At 37.8% G+C, this 25,257-nt stretch overlaps 1 protein-coding gene across 3 annotated transcripts in view; it reads left to right on the forward strand.

Annotated features, from left to right (window-relative positions):
* CTNNA2 (catenin alpha 2) overlaps positions 1 to 25,257 on the forward strand; it is a 559,270-nt gene that overhangs the window by 490,406 nt on the left and 43,607 nt on the right. For all 3 annotated transcript variants that reach the window (XM_075047974.1, XM_075048065.1, XM_075047894.1), the window contains exons 10-13: positions 419 to 511; positions 794 to 950; positions 4,280 to 4,480; positions 19,615 to 19,766. In XM_075047974.1, the coding sequence (XP_074904075.1) occupies positions 419 to 511; positions 794 to 950; positions 4,280 to 4,480; positions 19,615 to 19,766 (603 nt within the window). The remainder of the gene's footprint in view (positions 1 to 418; positions 512 to 793; positions 951 to 4,279; positions 4,481 to 19,614; positions 19,767 to 25,257) is intronic.

The following is a 25,257-nucleotide window of genomic DNA, read 5'->3' on the forward strand; positions in this document are numbered from 1 at the left end:
GATTCTTCGTTTTGCAAAGCTCAGAGTATATGGATGAGCCTGATTACTAGGATTCGTAATGGACATGGTTAATAAAAGGAAAAAGAAACTGTGAGGAAAGGAAATGTATAGATAATTGTCTGGATGCTCTACATTCTCTATATGGCTTCTCGGGAGATTATTTTCAAGCTATAGAGGAGGATTTGAAACACTTGACAGTGAGGGAAGATTTTGAGAAAAATCTAATGAAGATGGCTAGTTCAGTTTGCTAGTAAGGAAATAATCTACATGGGTTTTTGTTCAACAGCACAGAAGATGCTGTATCATTCCTCCTGTATACAATTCTTTCATTCTAGGCAAGCCTCAGTAAGAAGAGAGAAAGGTATAAAATGGCCTGCTTGCCTAAAACTTGATTCTCATTCTGCTGCTTTCATTGCAGGTTGCAAATTTGGCCTGTTCAATCTCAAATAATGAAGAAGGTGTGAAGTTAGTCCGTATGGCAGCAACACAGATTGATAGTCTGTGCCCACAGGTAAGTAAGATTCCTGCTAAAAAGTACTCGAGACTTTTCTGGCATTAAAAAGCATCAGTTAGCTGAGACAGGGAAAACAGCCTAGATGAAGATTATAGCCTTGCCTTTGTCATTACTTTGTTGCTTGCTTTCCACAAACTGTGAAAAATACCTTTATATCTTCAGATCTGCATATTGAATGGGGTGTAATGCTGTATTTTTAACACCGTCCGGAATCTATTTGTTCTTTCCCTCATGAAAATAAATTTGCCACTCCTCCTAACAAATGATTTTGAAAACCAGGTAATAAATGCTGCGCTCACGTTGGCTGCCAGACCCCAGAGCAAAGTAGCACAGGACAACATGGACGTCTTTAAAGATCAGTGGGAGAAACAAGTGCGAGTTCTCACTGAAGCTGTTGATGACATTACTTCAGTGGACGATTTCCTCTCTGTTTCAGGTACTGGGATCAAGGGGCTCTTCTAAAAATATACTCTGAAATTAAAGTAATGGGTTGGAGCAGAGAAAAGCTATAATTACTAAAGCATCATTAGCCCATTAGTCCACCCCTACTGGAATGCTGATCTTCTACACTCAGTAGGAGCCACCAAGCCACATGCCAATTAATCCCTGGTAGCAATGGTTAGCTTTTCGTCTCCCAGAAGACAACATCCTATTTCTGCTTCTATTTCTGGAGAAGTTTTGTTTCAACTCAGGCAAAAAACTAGGATTTTGGCCACCTTTTAAAAATCTATTCCAGACCTGTGACAGGCTGACAGTATTTGTAAAAATTGTTAGAGTCCTTGTGCAGTTGTAGGCAAGAGGAGGAAAGATGAACTTTCCTTACTTTATTTTGTAGCTTTGCTCAGATAAGCCGTGTCTAAACAGTGGGGCAGATGTACCACCCAGTCCTGGCCCCCCTGATCATCATACTGGGTTACCAGGCCCCTAAGAGGGATAGGAAGAAGGGAAATAGGCAGATGTTGCATATGAGTCCCTTCTAGGTATGTTGTCAGGACCAGCGTGTACATTTCCAGAGAGCTGGGAAGCACTTCTGGGTCCCAGAGTTATTGGTGTAGCAATGCGACCAAACAGAAAGAAGTAGTAAAGTAGTACAAGAAATAGTAAATCTTTGCACTTCTCTGACCTCGCTAGGAAGGATTACAAAGCAAAGCAAGTTATTCTGCAAACGGCCTTTATATATCTTAGTCCTTACATAAAGAAGGGATGGAGAAGAGAAGGACATTGACTTTTTGGGTCACAGTCTTTTCTCTAGCCTCCTTGTAAAGTGCTACAACTTGTGGCAGAGTGTATTGTTATAATCTAGTCATACACAATGAATACCGTAATTGCCAAGTGCTGCATGTGTGGGTTAATTGTCTGCTGCAGAAAACTCGTTTTCCTGTCATGGATTGAAAGAGGTGAATTTCATTGTTGTGAATAAGGACATAGAGTGTGCCAAGTGTGCTTAGCTTAGTCTAATGTCACAGAAGAGCCAAACTTCAGGAGATAGCTTGGCCTTAATTATATGTTTCATTCTACAGTCTTTTCCCTGGCATTTCTTAAATTTCCCAATAAAAGTTTAAGAATTTTGGAGGGAAAAAAAAAAAGGATTTATCCTTTAAAAAAATCTTTCATTTCCTTTTTCGTCCTCCCCTTTATTTTGGTTGGTTGTATCCAGCTATTTTTAGTAACAGGGAAATGGTTTGGTTTAGTATAATTACACTCCACTGTTCAACACCACTGCTAGAATGTTTACTGCAAGCCATGACAAGAAAATGAACTCTCAGAACAAAAGGGTACTTCAGAACCTGGTAGCACATAGATTTTTATTTGAGATTTGAAGCTGGCAAACACTTCAACAGACTTAGTTCTACAATGAAAGGGCAGACCAAACTGTAAACTGCAGAACCAGTCCACAAGCAAAAGAGATGGCAAACTTGCTTAAATGGCTATTTGGCTATTTGTTTGAGGACTTTGTTCACTTCAAGCACTTGTACCCATAAAACCAGAAGTTATTTAAATGGACGATGTTTTTATTTTTTGTCTCAAATCATATTTTCTTCTAACATAGTCTTGACTTAGATCCAAACTTTCCAAGGCAGCTGAGAAGTAATATTTCAGTTGGGTTCAGATTTTTTTTCTAATACTGTCCACAGACATCCCTATTTAAAATGAGAAACCATCTTATGTATACAGAAAGCCTGTTGCTGCTAGCTGTAAGCTTGGGAGCCTCAGCTTACACAGGACAGTTTTATTTTTGGATGTTAAACTAGTGTCTGGTTAAATGTATCTCATGAAATGACACCTCCTCCTCTTCATATTGAGTGTCACATTTGATGGCATGTTTTATTAATACAGTGGCTACCAAAAGAAGGCTGACCATAATTTTAATCAGTTACTTTATATTCCAAAAGCAGTCTCTTCAAATCCATATAGCACTTCTTATTGGGCAAAATTTGGCTATGCCATGGTAAAAAAATTGGTAATGGTGAGGAGGAAATAGTGTAGAAATATTTTAGCAAAGCAACGGTTTTTAATTGTGGATAGAGAGTTTTTTAAACAAAGAATTTTGCCTTGCAAGTTGCTCTGATTTACAGCTCAGGGGACTTTCAGTTTTCATTCAGAGTTGTTACAGTTTAAAATTCGACATCATGTAAAACATTTCTGAAACCCTCAAATGATCCAACCTTGGGATATTTAAGAGCAAAGATTAGTGTGTCATTCTATTTTTGTGACCAACGATAATTAACAAAAAGCAGTTGGTGAACTGATTGATTCTGTTTTATTTATTACAACTACGAAGAACAGCATTTCATATTCAGTTTAGTGGTGTCTGTGGCAGAAAAGTTGTTGTTTAGAGTCACTGAGCTTCTCAGAGTTTGCTCAAATATGAAATTCAGTCATAGTTTTATTACTGAAATGATTTTTTCACTGTACTGGCTGCAGGGAAATAATGTCTGACCTAGTCAAAATCTGCTTCGTCCTAGTCAAAATCTGCTTCATCCTTTCACATTATCTGTATGGGATAATACTACATAAACTGTGATACTGCAGCATGTGAGAGTAGATGGCCTGATTCGGAGCCCAAAAAACCCAATGCAGCTCAGAAGATTTCAATAAAGCTACTTGATATTACATCATCTGAGAAGACTCACTGTTGTCAACTCTTACTTCAGAAAATGCACAGTCACATATGATTATACAGTGCGTCATGAAAAATTCACAGCTTAATCTCTGGCATAGATGGAGTAAAGGAGATCAACTGCTCGTGCACAGGCTCCCTGCCATCTAGAAAGCCATTTGCTGTTGTCTTTTCAAAATGATTTATTTTCTTTTCTAATTTATTTAGGCACAAATGAACCAAACATATTAAACGTTTATGGGAAAGTGTAAATTCATCTTCAGAAAATTGCCCAACTGTTTATTAGAGCATCTGCATAATATTTGACTAGTTTCCTTTTTGCATTGATTTTCATTACGCTTTCATTATAATAAAATTCAGTGTGATGTTTGAAATTAATGTGACTGTTTTCAAAGAATTACAGGTTGGTACTCGCATTATAGGTGAGAGGACTTAGCCCAGTCCCTTTTAAAGATAAATATCACACTCGGGTTTTTTACTGTTATGTGGCATAGCATCACAGAATGGTATTTGTTTTGCAGACCTGGATAAGGACAGATATCAATTTTTCAACATACTGACATTTGCTGTTTACCAAAATCAGTAAGCTTTGCTATGAGGAAGAACGAAATGAAATGAGCCTTAATTTTTTTCCTACGTTCCAGAAAACCATATTCTGGAAGATGTGAATAAGTGTGTGATTGCTCTCCAAGAGGGGGATGTCGATACGCTGGACAGAACTGCAGGTGCCATCCGGGGCCGTGCAGCCAGAGTTATTCACATCATCAATGCAGAGATGGAAAACTATGAAACTGGAGTTTATACTGAGAAGGTACTGGAAGCTACCAAGCTGCTCTCTGAAACTGGTAAGCTTGCTTGAAGTATTGTTCAATACTGAATCACTTAAAACTTTCAGTTAGTTCTCTGAAATCTGTAACTCAGAGGGGAACCTGTGCTTGAAAAGAAGATATAAACAAAAAAATTAATGACTATGACTTCTTTTTTTTTATTCTCTCCTCAATGCTACTGCAGAAGTCATATTGACAAGAGCTATATAAGACAAGGGATTCAGTAACCCATCAAGGCTATTTTGCTTCATCAGAGTTTCAATGATTTGAGTAAATGATACACAGCCTTTTCCTCAGTTCTTTCTGGGTCGGTTGATTCTGTATTATGCGTCTCTAGAAAATCATTACAAACATTACTCTGTGGTTTGTGCAGGTGAATGTCCTTGTTGGTGACTGAAGTTGTGTTTCTAAACAAAACAATTTTTCTTTGACAGTATGTTTGAGCAACTGAAAATATATTACCTGATTGAAAAAAATATGAAAGTCTGCTAGATCTATAGATTATATAAAATAAATAGATTATATGAAAATATAAAAATCTGCCAGATGGGTAGACTGGGAAAAAATACTGATTTTTTTTTTTTTTTTTTAACCTGTTTTTGCCTTCACAGAGCAGGGGTTGGATTCATCTAAGTGTGGGTGATTACATCTAAGCTGGTCATTTTAGTCTCCTTTGTACTCACTATTATCTGTTGCTATGTGCATCTGAATTGTTCAGTGCAGGCAGTACTCTCAAGTGCTCTCATCTTAAAGCAGTGGTCTGCATTTGTGCAGATGAATCATGCTTTGAATTTCATCAGCTTTACGGACTGGGTCTCCACTCACCGTACAAGGGACCAGCAAGGATATAGATGCACGTAGTGTCGATGTCTGAAAATGTCTGAGCTGATTCTCCCCTATCTGACTGCACTTGCTCACCTGGGTTTTAAAATCATCAAGATTATTTTAGAATGAACAAAAAGGAATGCACCAGTTCAGGACACAGCAGATGTAACATTCGGACAAAACAACCAGGCATCTCCCTATAAGATAGAAAAGCAAAAACTGTTGTAGCTCTGGCAGCCTCTGTGTTAGCTTTGAGAACAGAAATCAGCAAAATGAGCTAAAAACAATGTTGGGATGATTTAATATTACTTGTTGTGTTATTGTTGTCCCCAGCTTTTTATCTTTTAGCCCTGATAGGGACCCCAAGCCCTATTTGCCCACATAAATCCCAAGGACCAAAATCAAGAATTTCTTCTTTTTCTGACCTTTCATTATAATTTATTGGAAATTATAGCTGAAGTGTGGATTCTTGTGATTATGACTAGAAGGTTATGCCTTGAACACCCACAACGTGTGTAGATTCACACCAACCCGCAGAAGCTAACTTTCACAGACTCTGTGTGTGAGCTGCAGAGAGACGTTTTTGGGGAGTGATCAGAAATCAGTAACATGAACTTCAGGTTATGGGACACGCTCCGTTTGGCTCTACAGAGCTCTCTCCTGTCCAACATTCATGTTCACTTTACATTTGGCTGAACCCAGAGTGTCAGGTTTTGGCCATGTACAGCTTGAAGACAATGCAATAAGGTTTGCTTCTTTTTTTCCCCTCAAAGTTTAGTGATTCTATTTGTGTCATATATTTTTTAGGTGCGAGAAGCAAAAGTGGGTCTGAAAATTGTTTTTATGAGTCCCTCTATTTTTTTACTACCCAACAAGAGATCAATGGAACAAGTACTGTAAATTTGGCTTATTTGAAAAAGTCTATGAACTAATATTATGAGTTCATAGAAAGAAAATAATCTGTTCAGTTTGATATGGTAAATATTTTGTTGCACTCTTGTGTTAAATTCTCCTTTTGGTAAAGGAGACATTTTGAAGAATTCTTCCTATCACTAAGATTTCTTTATTAAGCAAAACAAAACATATCTTCAGGCTTTTTATTCAGCTAAAATTTCTGACCTAATGTTCTGTAAAATTTTTTGTTAATAATTTTTCAACAGAGTAACTGACGGTTATAAAGTGCAGTTATATAGATCAATAATAGGCACAGTAAATACATTCCATATTTAATGTGCTTTTGGGTATAATTTGAATTATAACTAAGTGCTAGAAGCTCTGGACTAAGTGCGTCTTGACAACATAACTTGCCAATTCTGGGATTCAATATTTAAGACTGAGTCTCTGTTCCTCGACATCAAAGTTATTACTTATTTTGTGTTTTGTAAAATGTAAGTAAACTTGTGAGTAATTAAAAAAAAATTTTAAAAAAATCCATTTTAAATGTTAAGAACTGTACATCATGTACAAATTGTGCAACAGAAGTTCAGAAGACGGAATGGGTCCAAATTCAATGGAGCCAATGAAGCTAAAATGATTTATGCCAGACACGAATGTGGATAATTAATATTACAGCACAATTCTATCTGCAGCTTTTCAGACCATTTACAAAGGCATTGATTATTATTTCCCTGTGACTGTTGATTAAAAAAGGTAGAATTTACTGACTCATTTTGTCACCCTAGAATAAACTGTTTAAAATGGTATTTAGACCACCATTCTGTGCCCTGCCCACTTATACCCTGGCCTCTCACCCAGAACAGGTCTCCATCTACGTATGCATCCGTGTAGCTATGGATATAAAGGTATGGGTATCTATGAATACATACAGATATTTATATATTCTTTCTATTCATCACCTTGAGATCCGGTGCAGATTTTATCAAACACTTAAGAACGACCAGAGTGATTTATTTGGAGTCAGGCTCCACCCACAGATGCACATATTAAAATCTCTGTGAGAAACACAATGATGAACACCTTATCGTTTTCATCTTCGTTCCCTCTTTTTTTTTAATTCACCTTTATTCATTTTTCAATTAAATGCTTTTGAAAGCTGGTGAAAATTTAGCTAAATGGCAATGGAAGGGAAATAAGCACATTACCTTTCTCTTATTATTTACTTTTAACTATCAGTTCAGGAAAGGAAAGCCTCTCTTAAGATTCTTTTTCCAGGGATTTTGTACTGTTATATGAGTACTGGGCTTGATCCACAGTGTAGAAATATGGATACACTGTTTTGGAAAGAGAAACACCTTGCTAATGGGGTTTTTTGGGGGGGAGAAAATTAATCTTTAATGAAAACGATATTGGTAGGTTCTGAGAAATTGAAACTGTGCAAACCTTACTTTAATAACTGGTTTCACCTTAAAGTTTTATTTGTTTGTTGTTTTAATTTACAGCCTTTGGAATATATGGGGTGAGGGGGGGTTAGTGTTTTAGTGCTTTCTTGCCTGCGCTTGAGTACCCCACTGCTTTTATAGCTAAGTACTTGGTAGAGGCTAGATTCTTATCTCTGACAGCAGTATTAGGGAGTGACGTATTGGCTAATGTCTTTTTAAAATTGGGTACTTTTATTTTCCTTTAAAACCAAAATAAAAACTTGACTCTCACTTGCCGACTTTCTTATAAATCCAAGATGAAAACTATAAACCCCCAGCATCTACGGGGCTTGCCTGGACCAGACAGAAAACTCATAGATTTTAGTGGATGTTAATTGTGTGCAGGAGTAAACCAGAGCTTCAGGATTTAATTTTTTCGTTTGCTTGTTGGGGCACTGTGAAGTTTTACTGCTATCTTTAGCTTGGAGTCCTAAAGAGCAAGGTCCAGTGGCTCCCTGGGGGCAGCCCCAGCCCTGGGCATCGGGGACCTCCGTGGGGATAGGGATGGTCGGAGCCCAGGCTGGGATGTCAGCCCACAGGTGGGGGTCAGGATCAGGCCCAGGGAGGGGAACCGGGGTCAGACACAGCCCGGGCTTTGGGAGTAAGGGCTCTGCTGATGGCTCCGGTTAAATGTTATATTCAGTATTTGTGGAGAGAGAACTGTGAAATTATCCTGCTACAGATGGTCCATGAAAAAAAAAAAAAGGAAGGAGAGAAGGGTGGAAAGAAAAAGAGAGGAGAAAGAAAAGGTTAAAAGCAAGGGAAGGGAGTAAGAGAAAACAGAAAGCACAATTTCTGTTTGAATATTGAGATCTCATACTGCTCAGTAGCCCATCCTAGCAGTGACCAAGGCTGGCTGAGAGTGTCCCATTGCCGTTAATAAGGAGGAGATAGAAGGCTCCTCAGCAATTGCTTGAGAAGCTGTAACAACTGAAGGGAAGAAGGATGAGTTTCTAAATGAGTAAAAAGAACTGTCCGTAGAAAGAGACCCAAGTAGCAGGCAACGAGCTTTAATATTATTTCTCAAGATTTCTGAGATGCAGGGAGGAGAAAAAGCTGTGACATTCTTTAAAGGTCAGAGGGTTGAATTTAAATTGGGAAAGCTACAGTAGACTTTGCAGGGTTGTAATGAAAGGGAGTGAATGGGAAATGAAGGAGGAAAAGCAGAACAAATGGGACCAGAACTGCGTGGGAAGGGCTGTGAAAACTTTCTGATATTTTTTGGTTTTTTCCTTCAGTTTGCATGGGAATGTCTGGAAAACATTCTGGAGGAGCAAGTACTGTAGTACTTGGGTTACTCACTCCTGTGAAGGACATTGGAAATATGAAATCATCTGAATCAGACCAGAAATTTGAGTTTCAGCTTTTAGCATGTTTTAAAAATATCCTAGTATATTTGTAACTAGCTGTTTTTAAGTAGGTCACTCTGACTTCTGTTTTGACTCAAATGTTTTATTTTGTCTTTATCAGAATGGACTAAAGTTGAAAATCAACACTACTGGCAATTCAGCAATAAGCCTGTGAGAGTTTTATCAGTGTGAGTAGGACAAACTTTAAAGATATTTATCACTAGGAAAAGGCAGCTCAATGATATTATCAAAGCTAATACTAAAACGTGGTAAAGATGGATTTTTCAGCAGTGATATGAAGGGAAACAAAATGTAGAAGCAAGAAGATGAATTTAAGCATAGCTGTAATCAAAAAAAAACCCATATTGAATCTGAGGCAGAGCTAAAAAATGCAAAATGGAGCCTATTTAAAAAAATAAATGATATTAAATTCCCGTTTTATGGGAGTTTCAGGTAGTTGTAGTACAACTTACGGGTACCATCATCCTGAGAACATGAGATCGTTTATCCAGGGGTTTTGATGAAATTATGGCTTTTATTCTGCAAAGCACTGTAGCATTTTCTTTAAAGTTTTGCTAAACTGAAATCCAAAGGTCAAGGTATCACCAACAAAAAACATTTAATGCATTATTAAAAAAGAAGTATTTTACAAAAGGACCAGAGAATACCCAACATGATGTTCCACTAGTGCTTGGTTTGATCCAAAGAATTTTTAACCAGAGAGACTGTGTTCAATATGCAGAGGAATATGTAACGTAATAGATTTAGATTTTCAAAGGCTTTTCATGAAGTCCTGCACACACAGCTGTTTGGAAAATGGGTAACCATGGAGTGAATGTTAAGGCCTTTGATGGATTAAGAGCTGGTTACAAGGCACAAGCAAAGCATAAATGACCATTTCTCAGCAGGCAGAAAGATAAATCCTGTGATGCTTCAGGGGACAGCGCTGTGGTTGGTGTATAATGTATTAATTAACAGGTGAATAGCAGAAGGAAAATTTGCCAAAAGGAAAATGCTGGTTTGGCTGGTGGGAGTAGACGAGTTTCCTTATCAGAAAGACAACACTAAAAGATAATGTTATTTAATTTCTCTAGGTAAGTGGAACAATTTAAACTATATTATCTAGACTGACAGGAAGGCTCTGAGCTAATTCATCTTCTCAGAAGAAGTATGGCAACATTATGGGCAGCTGGGCAAAGATACCATTTCCATGTGCAACAGCCCTCACATCCGTGTTTAAGATGTTAGCCTGTATTTTAAGGAGGATATCCACTGAATGTCCCAAATAGTTGCTTCTGCTTTGATCTCCACAACCTAAAAATCTTCCAGAAATGGAAGATGGTCAAGATAAGGATGACAAAATGAAAGAAATGTGGGGATTTGGAGGCAAATTAACTCCAGGAGAGTTTAAAAAGACTAGGATTATCTATTTTGGACGTGCCAGACATCTTAGATAATGAATAGTAGGTTAGTATAATAAAAGTGCCCATTTTAATAAACCATTATTACTTAGTCAATGTTCAAATCTGTTCTCAAAAACATCTTCTGTTCTTAAGAGGCATTTTTTAAAGTAAGGAGGATGGTTGTGGAGGTAGAAAAAAATTTATACCAAGTCTAGAAAATATGGGCAGAAAAATGCACTGAATATTGACTAGCTTCAACAGAATGTTTTGTGAATATAAGTGTGAATTGTACAATAATCTTTTCAAATAAAAACAGTGGCATTCCTTGCATCCCCTTGCCTACACACACCTACGTACAGATATACACAAACTTATAACTAAAGCCAGAAAGGGTGTTTTGCTTATGTTATATAAGCCATTTTGTGTCCAACAGCATGCAACTGTTTTCTTGAGGGGATTTTTTGAAGAGCTGCACCCAGCTTTTATTTGAGATATTAACCTGAAGGGCATTCCATTTAGTGGTAATATTTTGGGGGTACTCACAGTATGTAGTCTTTATTTGCACAAGTAGGTGGGAGAATGAGTGAGACATCTGAAATTGGTGAGACACGTATGTCCCTGCAGCCGTCATTTGTTATCCTTCTTTCTACGCTTTGTGATGGACCCTTCCATTACTCGATTGCCTATTATGCTGGCCACAAGGCACCTCCCCGCAGACACCATTTTCCTCGGTTCTCCCCTGACATTTTATCTTTCTGCGAATGAGTTCAGTCAGGACAAACTTTGAAGGTTTGTTTTATTTTCTTTCATGTCTGTCCATATCTCACAATACTTGGTAATGTACCTCCGGACATCCCATGAATTTCTATAATGTACAGCTCACCTGTACTGCACGTGAACAAATCCAACATTTCCTGAATGTGTTGCATTACCACGTCTATACTACATAGTTGCATAAACCCACAGATAAAGTAGGAGCCTTCTCTGAAGTGCCAGAAGACATACTTAACACATATGGGCCAAAGGGTTAGGACTTGGCCATAAATCCAAGGCAACCTGAGAACATTGAGTTTATGGTCCATGGCTAAATCAGTGATGCAGTGTATTGGCAGTGAAGGCTGATTCTTCCTGAAAGTCTTGTGTTTACTGCCAAATGCTATAGGGTATGCGTATTCATTATTTTACATCTATCCTTTAACCATTTCATTGGGAGAAAAGTGAATCAGTAAATAGCAAGGAGAGAAAAGCTGGTCTTGTGCTTTGGAGAGTGATGTTTCATCCTTTTCTATGCCATAGCACTTAAACCAGCATGCTGCAAATTTTGCTCTAATTTTGCTTTTCCTCTTTCCTGAGTGACCAGTGCGAGACTCATAGGGTTTAATATTCAGAACTGATGAGTATTCACATTTTTACTAATGGGTATTTAGCTGTAACAGAAATCAGTGACTGCTTCTCTGAGCCCAGAACGGTAAATACTCTGAAAACCCAATCCAGTGACATAAAACACATACCTAATTATTTATGGGCATTTCTTAATTCCATGACAACAAAAATATTGTTAATATATGTATGTATATGCATGATATGTCTATGCACAATGTGTGCTACAAAGATACATACATAGGAGCATACGTCAGCCCAAGCAATGAAATATTTAAATCAAATCTGCTTCTCAAAAAAACAGTTGGTCTAATACTGTCATATTAGGCAACGAAGGGCAATGAAGCTGGTGAAGGTCTAGAACACAAGTCTCATGAGGAGCAGCTGAGGGAACTGGGGTTGTTTAGTCTGGAGAAAAGGAGGCTGAGGGGAGACCTGATCGCTCTCTACAACTACCTGAAAGGAGGGTGTAGTGGGGTGGGTCTCTTCTCCCAACTAACAAGCCATAGGATGAGAAGTTGCACCAGGGGAGGTTTAGATTGGATATTAGGAAAAATTTCTTCACCAAAAGGGTGATCAAGCATTGGCACAGGCTGCCCAGGGAAGTGGTGGAGTCACCATCCCTGAAGGTATTTAAAAGACTTGTAGATGTGGTGCTTAGGGACAGGGTTTAGTGGTGGACTTGGCCGTGCTAGGTTAATGGTTGGACTCGATGGTATTAAAGGTCTTTTCCAGCCTAAACGATTCTATGATTCTGTGATATATTGTATAGTACTTCAGTAGAGCTTTATAAAGCTTTTTCTTTTTAATTAGCAATATAATAATCATGACTGAAATATTGTAAATTATGATACGATACGAGGCTAGGGCTTAAAAACATTTTATGAAATATTTAGAATTTTCTGATAAGGAATTTACAGTTCTTCTAGAAACAGACTTTGACAAACACTTGAAGCTAAATAAGGTGTCATGTGTGATTCCTTATTCATCCTTCAAACTAAGTTGAGAAATTGTGCCGCCTTTGACAGAGTATGTCAGATATCCCATAGGATTATTTTTTAAATACCTGTTTAGAATACTTAAACTTCCCAGTAGACTGCTTTCTTTCCTCAGTTAAGTAAATTAATGGATTAATAAAAAAATTGATTAAAAAAAGAAGACATTTCATCCAGAACTCTGAAATTTTTAACTGTAGCTTTGTGAATTTCCTGTACAAAACTCTCTTAAATCTGGATAATGGCTGAGCTTTTTTCCTAACAGTGTCATTTTTTTTAATGTAGTGAGTCATTCATGGATTTTCTCTTTATTAGTGTCCCCTGATAACCCTTAGCTTGCAAAACCGCCAATCATTCTGGATAATTTTGTTGATTTATGTGACATACACAACTGTGATGTTTAGGAGAAGCACAGATTCTCTGTGTGAGATTTTCGGGGATCCCTCCTTCAACTTTCAGCAGTGTAGCAGTCCAAACCTTTAGACTGCCATGTCATTCTTGAATAATCTTACCCAAATCAGACCAGATTTTTACAGCCACTTAAGGGCTATTTTGACCAGGTGATTGGCACCTAAAATTACATGTCTAGTCTCTATGAAGATGGCATAGGGAAAACCAAATTTCCGAAGGACAACTACAAAAGCTTACATGAATGCAGAGCTACCAAGAACTAGCCAGAGGGCAAAGCTGAACAGACGTGGGTACGTGAGATCAGTCACTTCTCTGGAGCTCAAGCATCTGGTCTGTCTGAGGGCGGTGTGACTCCAGAGAACAACCTCTGCCCTTTGAGAAGGTGATTCCCTTGGATCCAAACCCCTGGATACTAGAAAGAGTCGAGTAGGTGCTCGTCACTTTAAAAGGAAGCTCTAAGAAGTAGCTCTGCTGATGCCATTCAAAAATAGTCTTCTGGCTAGAATAATGCCTCAAAGTTGAGACCTTTGGGAACCCTTCGGTTCTGGTGAGATTTGGATGGAAAGTAGCCACTTCTTGCTCAGGCAGTACCCTCCTGGGCACCCTTCTGATTTAAAGCCAAAAGTGTTCTAGGATTTGGTGCAAGAATGGGATTGATTTATGCCTAAACTTGGTTGTCCAAAGCGGACATCAGGTCTAAGCAAGTCATCAGTCCTCCCTCTCTTTTCAGTGGACAGAGGAATATCAGAATTTGATTCAGCTGAACTTGACCTCCTTTCTTAAAGTAGGTGTGATTAATTGTCTAATGGAAACATCTGTTGCTCTCCATTTGGTATAGGGAAACACAGATTCCTATCTTTCGGATGTACGAAGCAGGCTGAAACCAAGCCAAGTTTCCTAACTACCATTGATACCGCTAAGAATTAGAAACCCGTGCACCTGGAGGGACCGTGACCTTTATTGGGTTTTTTTGGCTTAATTATCCCTTTCTAGATTTCTGAACATTTACATCTACTTAAGATGCTGAGGAATTCAAGTTCATAAATAATAAGGCCATAAAAGTGGATTAAATTAGCTAGGCATTAATTTAATCTTGCATATTAATGAAACTTAAGATTCTAATGCTATGAGCAATAACACCCAAACATTTTTAATTGTTGTATCTCAATAATTTTATTATGTAACCTAACTTTTCCGTGTCTATCAGTAATCTTATTGTTCCCGTGTCACTAAACAAAATTTACAGCTATGTTTTTCAGTACAAACATCGCAGTACAAACTGATTGCCATAAGAGAAAAAGTCAATAGAGAATATATTTTTAGAAAATAGATAATTACTTGATAATTTTAATATGTGGGAGATATGGGTGGAGTGGGAGAAAACAAGAAAAGCTTTACATAAAGTATTTTCTGTGTGAAGCAAGGTGGTTCACAAGAAAATACAGGTCGTATCAATGCATGAATTCACCCATGGTGATATGCTAGTTTTCTATCATGCTGATAGTAAAAAAAAAAACAAAAAAAAAACCCAGAATCAATAGATGAAATGGAAGTAATTTTAACTTTGTTGTTTCCCAATTTTTCTCCAGCAGCCATTCAACCTAGATTTTGTTGGCAGTGATCTTACCTTCAATGCCGTTGAAAACTCATCTATAGAAAGGCTTTAAAATCTTTATTTGTTAGAATGACAAAGTCAGTGAATTAGAAATGTTGCTATTAACTTGGGACCTGATTCTGTCAACATTTATGCAGGTGCCTAATTAATTCATGTAGTTAGACTGAGAGATGTTAATGGATCACATTTGTCAGTCCAAGTGTATGCATAACGGTTTTCAAGACCACAGCTCAAACTAAGAAACCAATATTTATTTTTCCCCCCAAAGTATTGATTTGCTTCTGAATCTGAAATTCATAGCCAATCTCTTTGTACATAATAAATGAATCACTCACCATCTGATGCATTTACAAGTCTCAACTCCAAATACAGATTTTATGCCTTTGCCGGAATTTTGCTTGTAGCTCTTTCACTGTCAGCATAAATATATCCTTTGTACAGTAAATGAAAGATAAGAAAGACTGGAGGTTTTGTAGGTGGGTGCAACTGAGTTAGGTATTTCCCCATACATCACTGACATGGAGCTCCTCAAGTGTGGCCCAATAACCTTAACTGGAGAATATTACAGTTCTTCACTCAATTTCCAAAAACTTTACTGCATTAAATGACAATGTATGTTTATAGAAGTTATAAGTAATAGCATCTTATTAGTTTAAGATATTTTCTCTTGCTTGTCTAATGAAAAATGATGTAAAAATGCAATTGGCAAGCAAACAATTCATTACATAGTTTAATAGCTATTTCCATTTTGAAACAGCAGATGATATCCACGTGTAATAATGTAAATTAAGGACTAAATTATAGCCAGGTCTGCAAGGTCAAAATTGTTGAAAGAACCTGTCACACACAGTGGGCAGTCACCGTGGTAATACATATGGTCAAGAATGAGTACCTCATGTTCACCAAAATGAATAAAATGTAACTTTCCATCTCCTCCGTATGGCCTGATGTTAACGAATCTACTGCTGCAGCTTCTTGAATGAACGAATGAAGTCATGACTGTTGGCATCTTTCCAATGGCATTGTGAGAAAAATGACCTGTGGGGCTTCAATCCAGAGCATTATTAGTGTAATCCTTCATTGGCTGAGCTGAAGGACATAAAAATTTAGCTAGAAAGGGAAAAAATCCCATACAGAGAGAATATGGAAAAATATGGGAGATCCTGTCATCCTTTGACAATTGAGCTCTGCTTTGACCTCTACCTATTCGTTCATCTTGTACATCCATTTCAAGTAAAGTGGGGTCATAAGTCCAATAGCATTGTATTAGTAAAGTAATATATGAGTTTAAAACATCTCTCAGAAATTAAATTTTTGTTTCTGGTGAGGAGCGTTTCTCATTGTAGCACATTTTGCAGGATCTGGTGCTGAACAAAGACCCTATAGCTGCCTATTAAACACTTTAACAACAATTTCATAGAATCATAGAATCATTTAGGTTGGAAAAGACCTTTAAGATCATCAAGTCCAATCATTAACCTAACTCTGCCAAGTCCACCACTAAACCATGTCCTTAAGTACCGCATCTACACGTCTTCTAGATACCTCCAGGGATGGTGACTCACCACTTCCCTGGGCAGCCTGTGCCAATGCTTGGTAACCATTTCAGTGAAGAATTTTTTCCTAATATCCAATCTAAACCTCCCTTGGCACAACTTGAGGCCATTTCCTTTCATCCCATCACTTGTTACTTGGGAGAAGAGACTGACACCAGCCTCGCTACAACCTCCTTTCAGGTAGTTGTAGAGGCTAAACAGCCCCAGTTCCCTCAGCCGCTCCTCATCAGACTTGTGCTCCAGACCCTTCACCAGCTCCGTTGCCCTTCTCTGGACACGCTCCAGCACCTCCATGTCTTTCCTGCAGTGAGGGGCCCAAAACTGAACACAGGACTCGAGGTGCGGCCTCACCAGTGCCCAGTACAGGGGACGATCACCTCCCTGCTCCTGCTGGCCACACTAGTTCTGGTACAGGCCAGGATGCCGTCGGCCTTCTGGGCCACCTGGGCACACTGCCGGCTCATATTCCGCCAGCTGTTGACCAGCACCCCCAGGTCCTTTCCCACCGGGCAGCTTTCCAGCCACTCTTCCCCAGGCCTGTAGCGCTGCGTGGGGTTGTTGTGACCCAAGTGCAGGACCCGGCACTCGGCCTTGTTGAATCCCATACGATTGGCCTTGGCCAATGAATCCAGCCCGTCCAGATCTCCTTGTCGAGCCTTCCTACCCTTGAGCAGATCAACACTCCTGCCCAACTTGGTGTCATCTGCAAACTTACTGAGGGTGCACTCAATCCCTTGTCCAGATCATTGATAAAGATATTAAACAGAACTGGCCCCAATACTGAGCCCTGGGGAACACCACTTGTGACCGGCCACCAGCTGGATTTAACTCCATTCACCACAACCCTTTGGGTCCAGCCATCCAGCCAGTTTTTCACCCAGCAGAGTACACCCGTCCAAGCCATGAGCAGCCAGTTTCTTTCTTTTTTGTCTGCCTCTTCATCCTGGTTCAGAAATTGCTTTTATTATTTTCTTAAGAACTGTGGGGTAAATTTTACTATGCTCTGTTAACTTGAAGACATATTTAATAGTTACATTTCCTTATGTTTATGTAGATGTTCTCCAAACTGCCCTTTCCTAATTCAGGTCTGTTGCACTTACTATTAATTATATTAAATACCTGACCACCACTGCTATTTAGGAAAGTCTAGACAGAAATTCAAGGACCCTAAATATTAGGGTCATTTGCCTCCTTTTTTTTGTTGTCATTTTTGCACCACTACCTTTACTTGTTTTATCCCTATGACTCTAAATAGTTTTTCTTTTATTCTTTATGTTTACTTGTTTTCATTGTATTTTTAATGACTGCTTTTTGTTTTTCAGGCTAAAGACTTCCTTATGCAATCATATTAGTCTTCTACTGCACTTTCAAGTGTTCCATTAATTAAGATAATTTGATATATGAATTTATTAATACTCTTTCCAAAACTTCTAGCTCTCAAACTCCTTTTCTAATTAAAATGTTTCCCCTCTGCCTAGCAATGTTTTGTTAATGTTTACTTTTTGTAAGTCTATTGTTGCTGTCACTTTTTCCTGTTTTCTCCAATATACCCGAAGCACTTATTGCACCTATTAAGCATTATCTGCATGAAAGATACAATTCTGTTCTTTCATCTGTGTACATGAACAAACATATATATGTATGTGTGTGTATATACATAGGCAGAATGAACAAGGTTTTAATAGATATATCCCTTTAAAGGGTTCCCCTTTAACATCCAGTGAGTAATACTTAAATGCCAGAAACAGAAAGGTTGAGCTCATAGTTGCTGCCAGTTGTTCATCAAAATGTAAAGTAGTCTTGAATCGTGTTTTTTAGTTGTTTTACTTTAAATCAGATAGTAAGTAAGATGCATAAAAAAATAGTTTTCATTAGGGGTAATATATATTTAAGGACATTCAGTCAAGAAGAAAATGTGGTTTCCTGCCACAGTGAAAGTTCACTTCCTAGGAAAGATTGTCACTGCTCTTGATGAAAATGACACTGGAATTTCCCCTTTGTATTCATCAGTCAGGATCAAGCTACCAGAAAGTATTAAAAATAGAGTCTAGGGAAAAGATGATAAAGAAAGACAATATTATAACAAAAAAGGCAACTGTATGAGTTAGGAATCATCTTTTCCTGTTCTTACAATTATAGTACCAAAATAATAAAGCCAGAAGTACATGATTTGGATACCTAGGTGCTAGAAGAAGGCAAGTAATAAAAATGATGGGAATATAATGAAAAGATGGCTATCTGTAAATCTCAAGCTTGACCCAAGTTCCTTAAATTTGTAAGAATTAATCCCAGTGGATTTTGTATCCAGATTTCTAATGAAGCATTGATTCTATTTGTCCTGTAGTATACGAGAGCCCGGTCCTCCAATATTAATGTTAAAATATTGAAGGAGTAACTAAGTACAGGAGTATAGGTGCATTGTAATTAGTGGGACCTAATGTTTATGTTCTTGTTTGTAGGATTTTGGTTTAAGTTGCTAGGGGACTGATTTGGGGAACATTTATCTCTCTGCATACATGATATGCAGAAAGTCATTATACCTTCAAAGGAATTATGTATAAAATTTGATTAAAGTCTCTTATTACTTCAAGAAATGCCTTTAAACTATTTACATAAGTAAATAATTGCTTTAAGATATGTATTTAAAAAGCTCATACCACAGCTCATAATACTGTTAGCTAATATCTATGGCTATTTTTTGCGTTACATACATGACGATAATGAAGAAACAGAACGTTCATTTACCTTCACAAAAATAATTTGCTAGATTTTGCATTTTGTCCCTTATACAATTTTTATTGTTCAATATGAGCTAGACTGCAGTTAGTTGTCTAAATTAGTACGCATAATGACTACATTTTGCTTTGATCGTTTGGTATAAATATGTACTGTGTTCATTTGAAGTTGTAAACATTTTAAATGTACTTTACTGATAGCTCAGATATCCTGCAGTCTTTTAGAAGTTAGTAAATCACACCTTTTAAAGGAAGTTTTACATTCTTTGTTGTGCAATTGGAGGAGAGAATGTGAAGATTGCTATTTTCATGCTGTCAGAAAATGTGCCAGAGCTCTGCATGTGTAGAGTCGGTAGAAACCCACGCCATGAGCCTTCCTGGGTCTTGAAATTGTAACGACAGTATGTACCACGTCTCCTGGAAAGTATTTATGCCCAAGGGCAAGGGGAAAATGTTCACGAAAAGAGGTGTCTAATCTTACCGCCTTTCGTTTTATTTAATCTAGTTATGCCACGTTTTGCCGAACAAGTTGAGGTTGCCATTGAAGCTTTGAGTGCGAATGTCCCACAGCCATTTGAAGAGAATGAATTCATAGATGCCTCCCGCTTGGTTTATGATGGAGTTCGTGACATCAGGAAAGCTGTTCTCATGATAAGGGTATGTAAGGCACCTGCGAAATAAAAGTTGGGACTTACAGGGAAGTATCACATTGGATGAGAGGAATATGAAAGCTTCTTGGAATCAACTTTGTTTCATAATAAGCCAGAAAAGTTTGACATTGAAACAAGCACGAAACAAAAGTATGTGCAGCAAAAAAGAATTAGTAAGTAAAGAGATGAGGGGATTTTAGGAGATGAACCACAATTATTTTGTTAATTACCTAGGGGAAGATTTGATCACAACTGCCAATAGACGCAAACTTCATTACTGTTTCTGTAGAAATAGCATTAATTTGCTAAGATCTTCAAAGTTTGTGTAGATTTTTGTTGTTTGGTTTTTTGTTTGGGGTTTGTTGTTTTTTTTTTGATGTATGTGTACTGCCTAGGATTTGAGGTAACTCTGGTTAAAATCTAAATGAATAAATAAATTATCTTGCTGCTCCAGTGAGCCTCTGCAGGGATGTTTTTGAATGTTTACTGAGGTAAAGAATGTGTCATTTAAGCATTGACTAACCAGTTGATTCAATTTGCTTAGGCATCTTTTAAAAAAACAAACAAGTAAAAAAAAAACACAGAACAACATAATTATTGTGAGAGTAGATGTGTGTCTTGCTTTCTAGTGCGCTCTACAGTCAAACAACTAGAAAAAAAACCCAACCAAACAACAAACCAAACCTCGTTTGGATATCTTTTCAGCAATCGAAACTCTTATTTGAAACCCAATTTACCTTGTATCTGTCCCAGTGAAAGCCAAGTACAAATAAAGCTACGGAGAAAATCACAGAGAAAACTTACGAAGCAAATAACAGTGCTAAAACAACAGCTCATCCCTTTGAGCAAACAGGTAACATACACTTGTGGCTGTGAGTATATTATGGCACTGATGTAAGACTTCAGGCAGTTGGAGCACTCCAAAATAGCTCCATTTTAGTCATCTGTCACTATGTATTAACATTTACAGAAAAAGCTTTTGACAGGCTTAATTTTATAACTGCGAAGCATAAATTCCATTCCGTACCCAGTGCTGATCTCAGGTAGCCTGAATTACAGTCATGAGTGATGATGGGGGCAAACCCGCCCTGTCTGCTGGGTGTGCAGCGTGGGGGTATTTGTGACTCTTCTGGACTGGGATGGAAACGAAAGATCTGCAGAGTAAAGGATCTGATTATCCAGTTCCTTAGTCCACAAGAGCAGTTTCCAAACTTCTCTTCGGGCAAGAACCACTTCTAAGCACATTTTAATCTTTTATAGTCTCTCCTGAGTCATTTTAAATTCCTTCATGAGACACAATCGTCAGGTGGGATCTGCTATAGACCCACCCTTTCCCATCCCCTACGCAGAGTTCTGGCTTCCAGCCCCTCCCTGTACAGCAGAGTTGTCCCAGAGAGGTTGCCATGAGACTGTCCATACTGGGTGAGATGTTTCGGCCAAGCACAAAGCACCATTTTAAATTCTGGAGGCACATTCACTTATTTCGTTGCTGTCTTACTGTTATGTTAACTACTAGCTCGGGAAGCTGATCAGCATGCAGGCTTCGCTGTCGCCTTAGAAACATCCCAGGTTACTTTTGCAATTGTATCGCTACTACTTTCTGCTCCTGGTATGATATCAGTTAATGAATTCTGCTTACCCAGATTAGGAAGATGTATTTTTGCATTCAGACAATTAACTTATTTATGGAGCTAAATGTAGTACTCCTTATCCAGGCAGAGAACTAAAGCACATAAATGGACTCATTATCCTTGTGAGTTAACTGGGAAAATCCACATATATAAATTTACATAGACCAGAGTTTGCTGAATCAGAATGTTATTTTCTGTCGAAAACAAAATTAGTTTCAGTTTGAGACACTCTAGCATTCCCAACCAAACATCTCACATTGAAATGGAATGCATAATTAAAGGGTGAGGTATTAAGCTATAAAATAGAGTCTTTAGAATATTTTTATCTAAGAATCTATCAAATCTCATGCACCCCTTTAATTCAGGCTGTAAAACTTGCAGAATTATTAAAAAAAAAAAAAAAAGCCACAACAAACTTGCAAACTTTTTAGAGCATCTGACACAAACAATTATTTTCAGGCAGTAATTGTTCATGTACATGCCATAAAAGATTGAATTTATCTGAGATGATTCCCTCATTCCATAGAGGAAATAAAGCCACTTTTTAAATTAATTTTTGTTGGTATTATTACTTCTAGTAAGCTGAAGGAAAGGGGGATAATCTCTGTTCTTCTCTTTTCCCTTGAAAAGGGGAGATTTTATTGTCCCTTTGGAGGAGAAAGAAGACTCATTTTTGTATTGGAGACTATTATTATTATCTATACAGAAGAAAAAAACTCTTTCAGAACTTAAGAAGTAGTATAAATAAATTTAGGAATATAATTATAGAACCTAAAAATAAGATAGAAAATAATAACTTAGTTCCAACATCTTTTCTATTACAGCATGGGGATCAAATTACACTTTGGTTTTTTTCATAGTTATTCATGAAATTCCCTTAGTTATTAGACAGAAACCCTCTCTACAGTTTGGAATAATCACAATGGCACCTTTTCTCATTCTTATGTATCTCTGAGGCCGGTCTTCTCCTTTCACGTGTGGCCTTTGCTATTGGCAACCTTGTCATTAGTTGCATCTACGTTAGCGTTAGTGTACCATCTGTTTGGATCAGGAGTGCACTTTTGGAGCCAATCTCAAGTTGTTTCCTCTTGCCGCATTTTAGTTCATGTTGCAGAGTAGTCTTAGAGCATATAAACTTGATTCTTTGGGGCGATCCTGGAAGATGCGCTCTAGGAACAGCTTATATGTGCTTCCATTCTATTCTATCATTAAGAGACTTTCAGTCCGTGGGAGAAGACTACAGCGAGTCTCAATAAAAATGAGATGAGGGTAGTGCAAATATGGGGTCCTTAGCCCCAACTGTTTGGATGTATGAATGTTCTTCTACTCTTCCACACTGGTCAATGTAGGTTTAACCGTGATCACCTATGGGGTGGCCACTGTGGTGAAATCCAAAGTGCTGCTACATCTCAGATGCTCTGGAAAACTCGACTTGGTGTAGAATCCCATCATCTTTTTAAATAGCCTATCTCCAACAGGTGTTATGGGGTCCGTAGTCTACCTTGACTGCCTGTTGCTTCTCAGGTTCAATTTAAAGCGTTAGATTTTACTGGAAATCATTAAACAGCTGAAGACCTGCTGTGAGAGATGTTCTCTTGACATTGCCACTCAGACACTGCTTGCAGCACCTGAGTCCCTCAGGCTGCAACTGCCTTTGTACAAAAACAAATGTACAGAGTAGCATGGAGTTGGATAGAAAAGCGTATTATAAAGGCTTTTTTTTCTCCTTAGCTTTTAGAATTAGAAGGTATTTTCATGGTAAAAAAATGGGGGAATATCTTTTCAGTCTTTCTTTCCTCTCATTACAAAGTTAGCTTGACTTGGTGTTTACAGTGCTGCAATTCCTATAATTGCATCTTACAGTTTTTAAGTGCATACAGCGCTATAGCATAGCGGGGTTTCTATCTTCATCAAGTATATTTGAACTGGTGAAATATTAAACAAATAGCATTTATAAATCTGTGTATATATGCCATTTTATGACTTATACATGCATAATTCACATTTTTATACTGCAGTTACAAAAGATGAAACAAAATTATATTGATGGAAGATATTTTGTTTACAGCAAGATCTTCAGTCTAGCAGAAAGAGAGAGATTTAAAAAAGAAAAAATTCCAATGACTGGAAGCTGAAAGTCACCAAATTCATATTAGAAATAGAGCAAGCATATTAAAAGAGAAAGTATATATTTACTGGGTGTTTTATCTGGGATTGTGAAAGGTTTTTCTTCACTGGGAGAATTCACCAGAATTAGATGAATGATTTGAAGAATATGCTCTATGTGAAGTAGAGATACTGTATTTGAAAAAAATTAGTCCTGGGAAGTCTTACAGCCTGTGCTACAGAACAGATAAACTAAAAATTATAAAACCAATCCATTTTGCTGCTCAATCAATGAGTTCATAAAATCTATTATTTTTGAAAATAACTCTCGCTCCCCCTGCCACTGGTGGTTGTCAGAGTTTTGTTTGGAAGCTGTCTTCGGTCTCAAATCCATGTTTCCTACATCTGTGTGACCATAGGTTCAGGTGTCTGCAAGCCTGATTCAGTCCTTCTGTCCTCCAATTCAGATAAATTAAGTTCCAGACTTTGTTGTCTTGGAAACTAGGTTTTAAATACCAAGGTCCTGTTAGTTGTGCACAAAAATCAAGAGTTGTTATGGCATGTTTAGAAGGCCCTGCTAAGAATAAAAATCTTTAAGTCAAGGTACTTCAATATAATATTTCTTTTTTTATACCTTTGTGTCTAAACAAATAAGAGCCTCTATTATATATGAGCTGCATCTCCAAGAGATCAGATACAACAAAGCAACGGTGCAAGAGTGAAAAGCATGCAACATGTTTGAAATGGCAACATAGAGATCACACTTAACCACTGTTCTTCATCTTAACGAAAACTGTAGCTATTTTTTGAAGAAAATGAGGGTGTTAAATTCACCACACTTGAAAACCTTAAGAGAGTGAATCTGAAAGGTAGTTTTGAGTTAGATCTCACTTGTACAGAGGGGAAATACTGAGATTTCTTGTGCTTGTAGTATATTATTAACAGTTGCATTAACTTGTCCTTTTGGTTTGCACTATATTTTCTCCAAGTTCAACATCTATACCCATTAAGTTCCAATCTTTTAAAGACCACAAATTTTAAGATTGCTAATGTCAGGCGGTAGCAGCAATACGTTTTTTCTGAATTTTTCTTTACGTATAAATCCCTGAAACATAGACTTTTTAGAATATTTCATCTTTTTAAGTGGCATCCTCTTGTCCTTACTGGTTGCAGTGTTGAGATGTAGTATTTTGAATATTCCACCCTTACTTTACTGCAGCTCTGACTATGAAAGCCTGGGAAAGGGCTGCACATTGTCTTTTATAGTTTTATTTATAAAAGTGGAGACAGAAGAACCTAAGAAGAGTATACTTGGGGGGGGGGGGGGGGGGGAAGGGTACTGGTTTTACAATGACCAGTGCAATTGGCTAGTTAAATTAACTTGGAGGATGGGAAAGAGCCAGCTAGTTTATGAAGAAGGGGTTGAAACTCTCCATGCTGTTCCTGTTCTTCACAGTAAAGCCTAGGCAGCTGAAAAGCTGAGCCCTGTGATCGGAAATGCTCTCTTTTCTCAGGGACTTGTAGGTGGTTTGCTTATGGCAGATTTTAGTGTCACATCCTGCCCTCAGGCAGCAGAGCAGAGAGAATAAAGTGATTAAAGGCGATTGGAAAGCACAGCCATTGGACATTATAATGATGGGTACCAATTTTTTTTTTTTTTTTCCTGTGGCAGTAAAGATAAATTCATTCTTTTCACCTAAACTTCATCTCCTGTCTGTTCTGTTATATATACTATCTGTACATGCATCTCCTCAGAGATGC

The sequence above is a fragment of the Buteo buteo genome, chromosome 1 (assembly GCF_964188355.1).
Source record: "Buteo buteo chromosome 1, bButBut1.hap1.1, whole genome shotgun sequence".
Classification (NCBI taxonomy): Eukaryota; Metazoa; Chordata; class Aves; order Accipitriformes; family Accipitridae; genus Buteo; species Buteo buteo.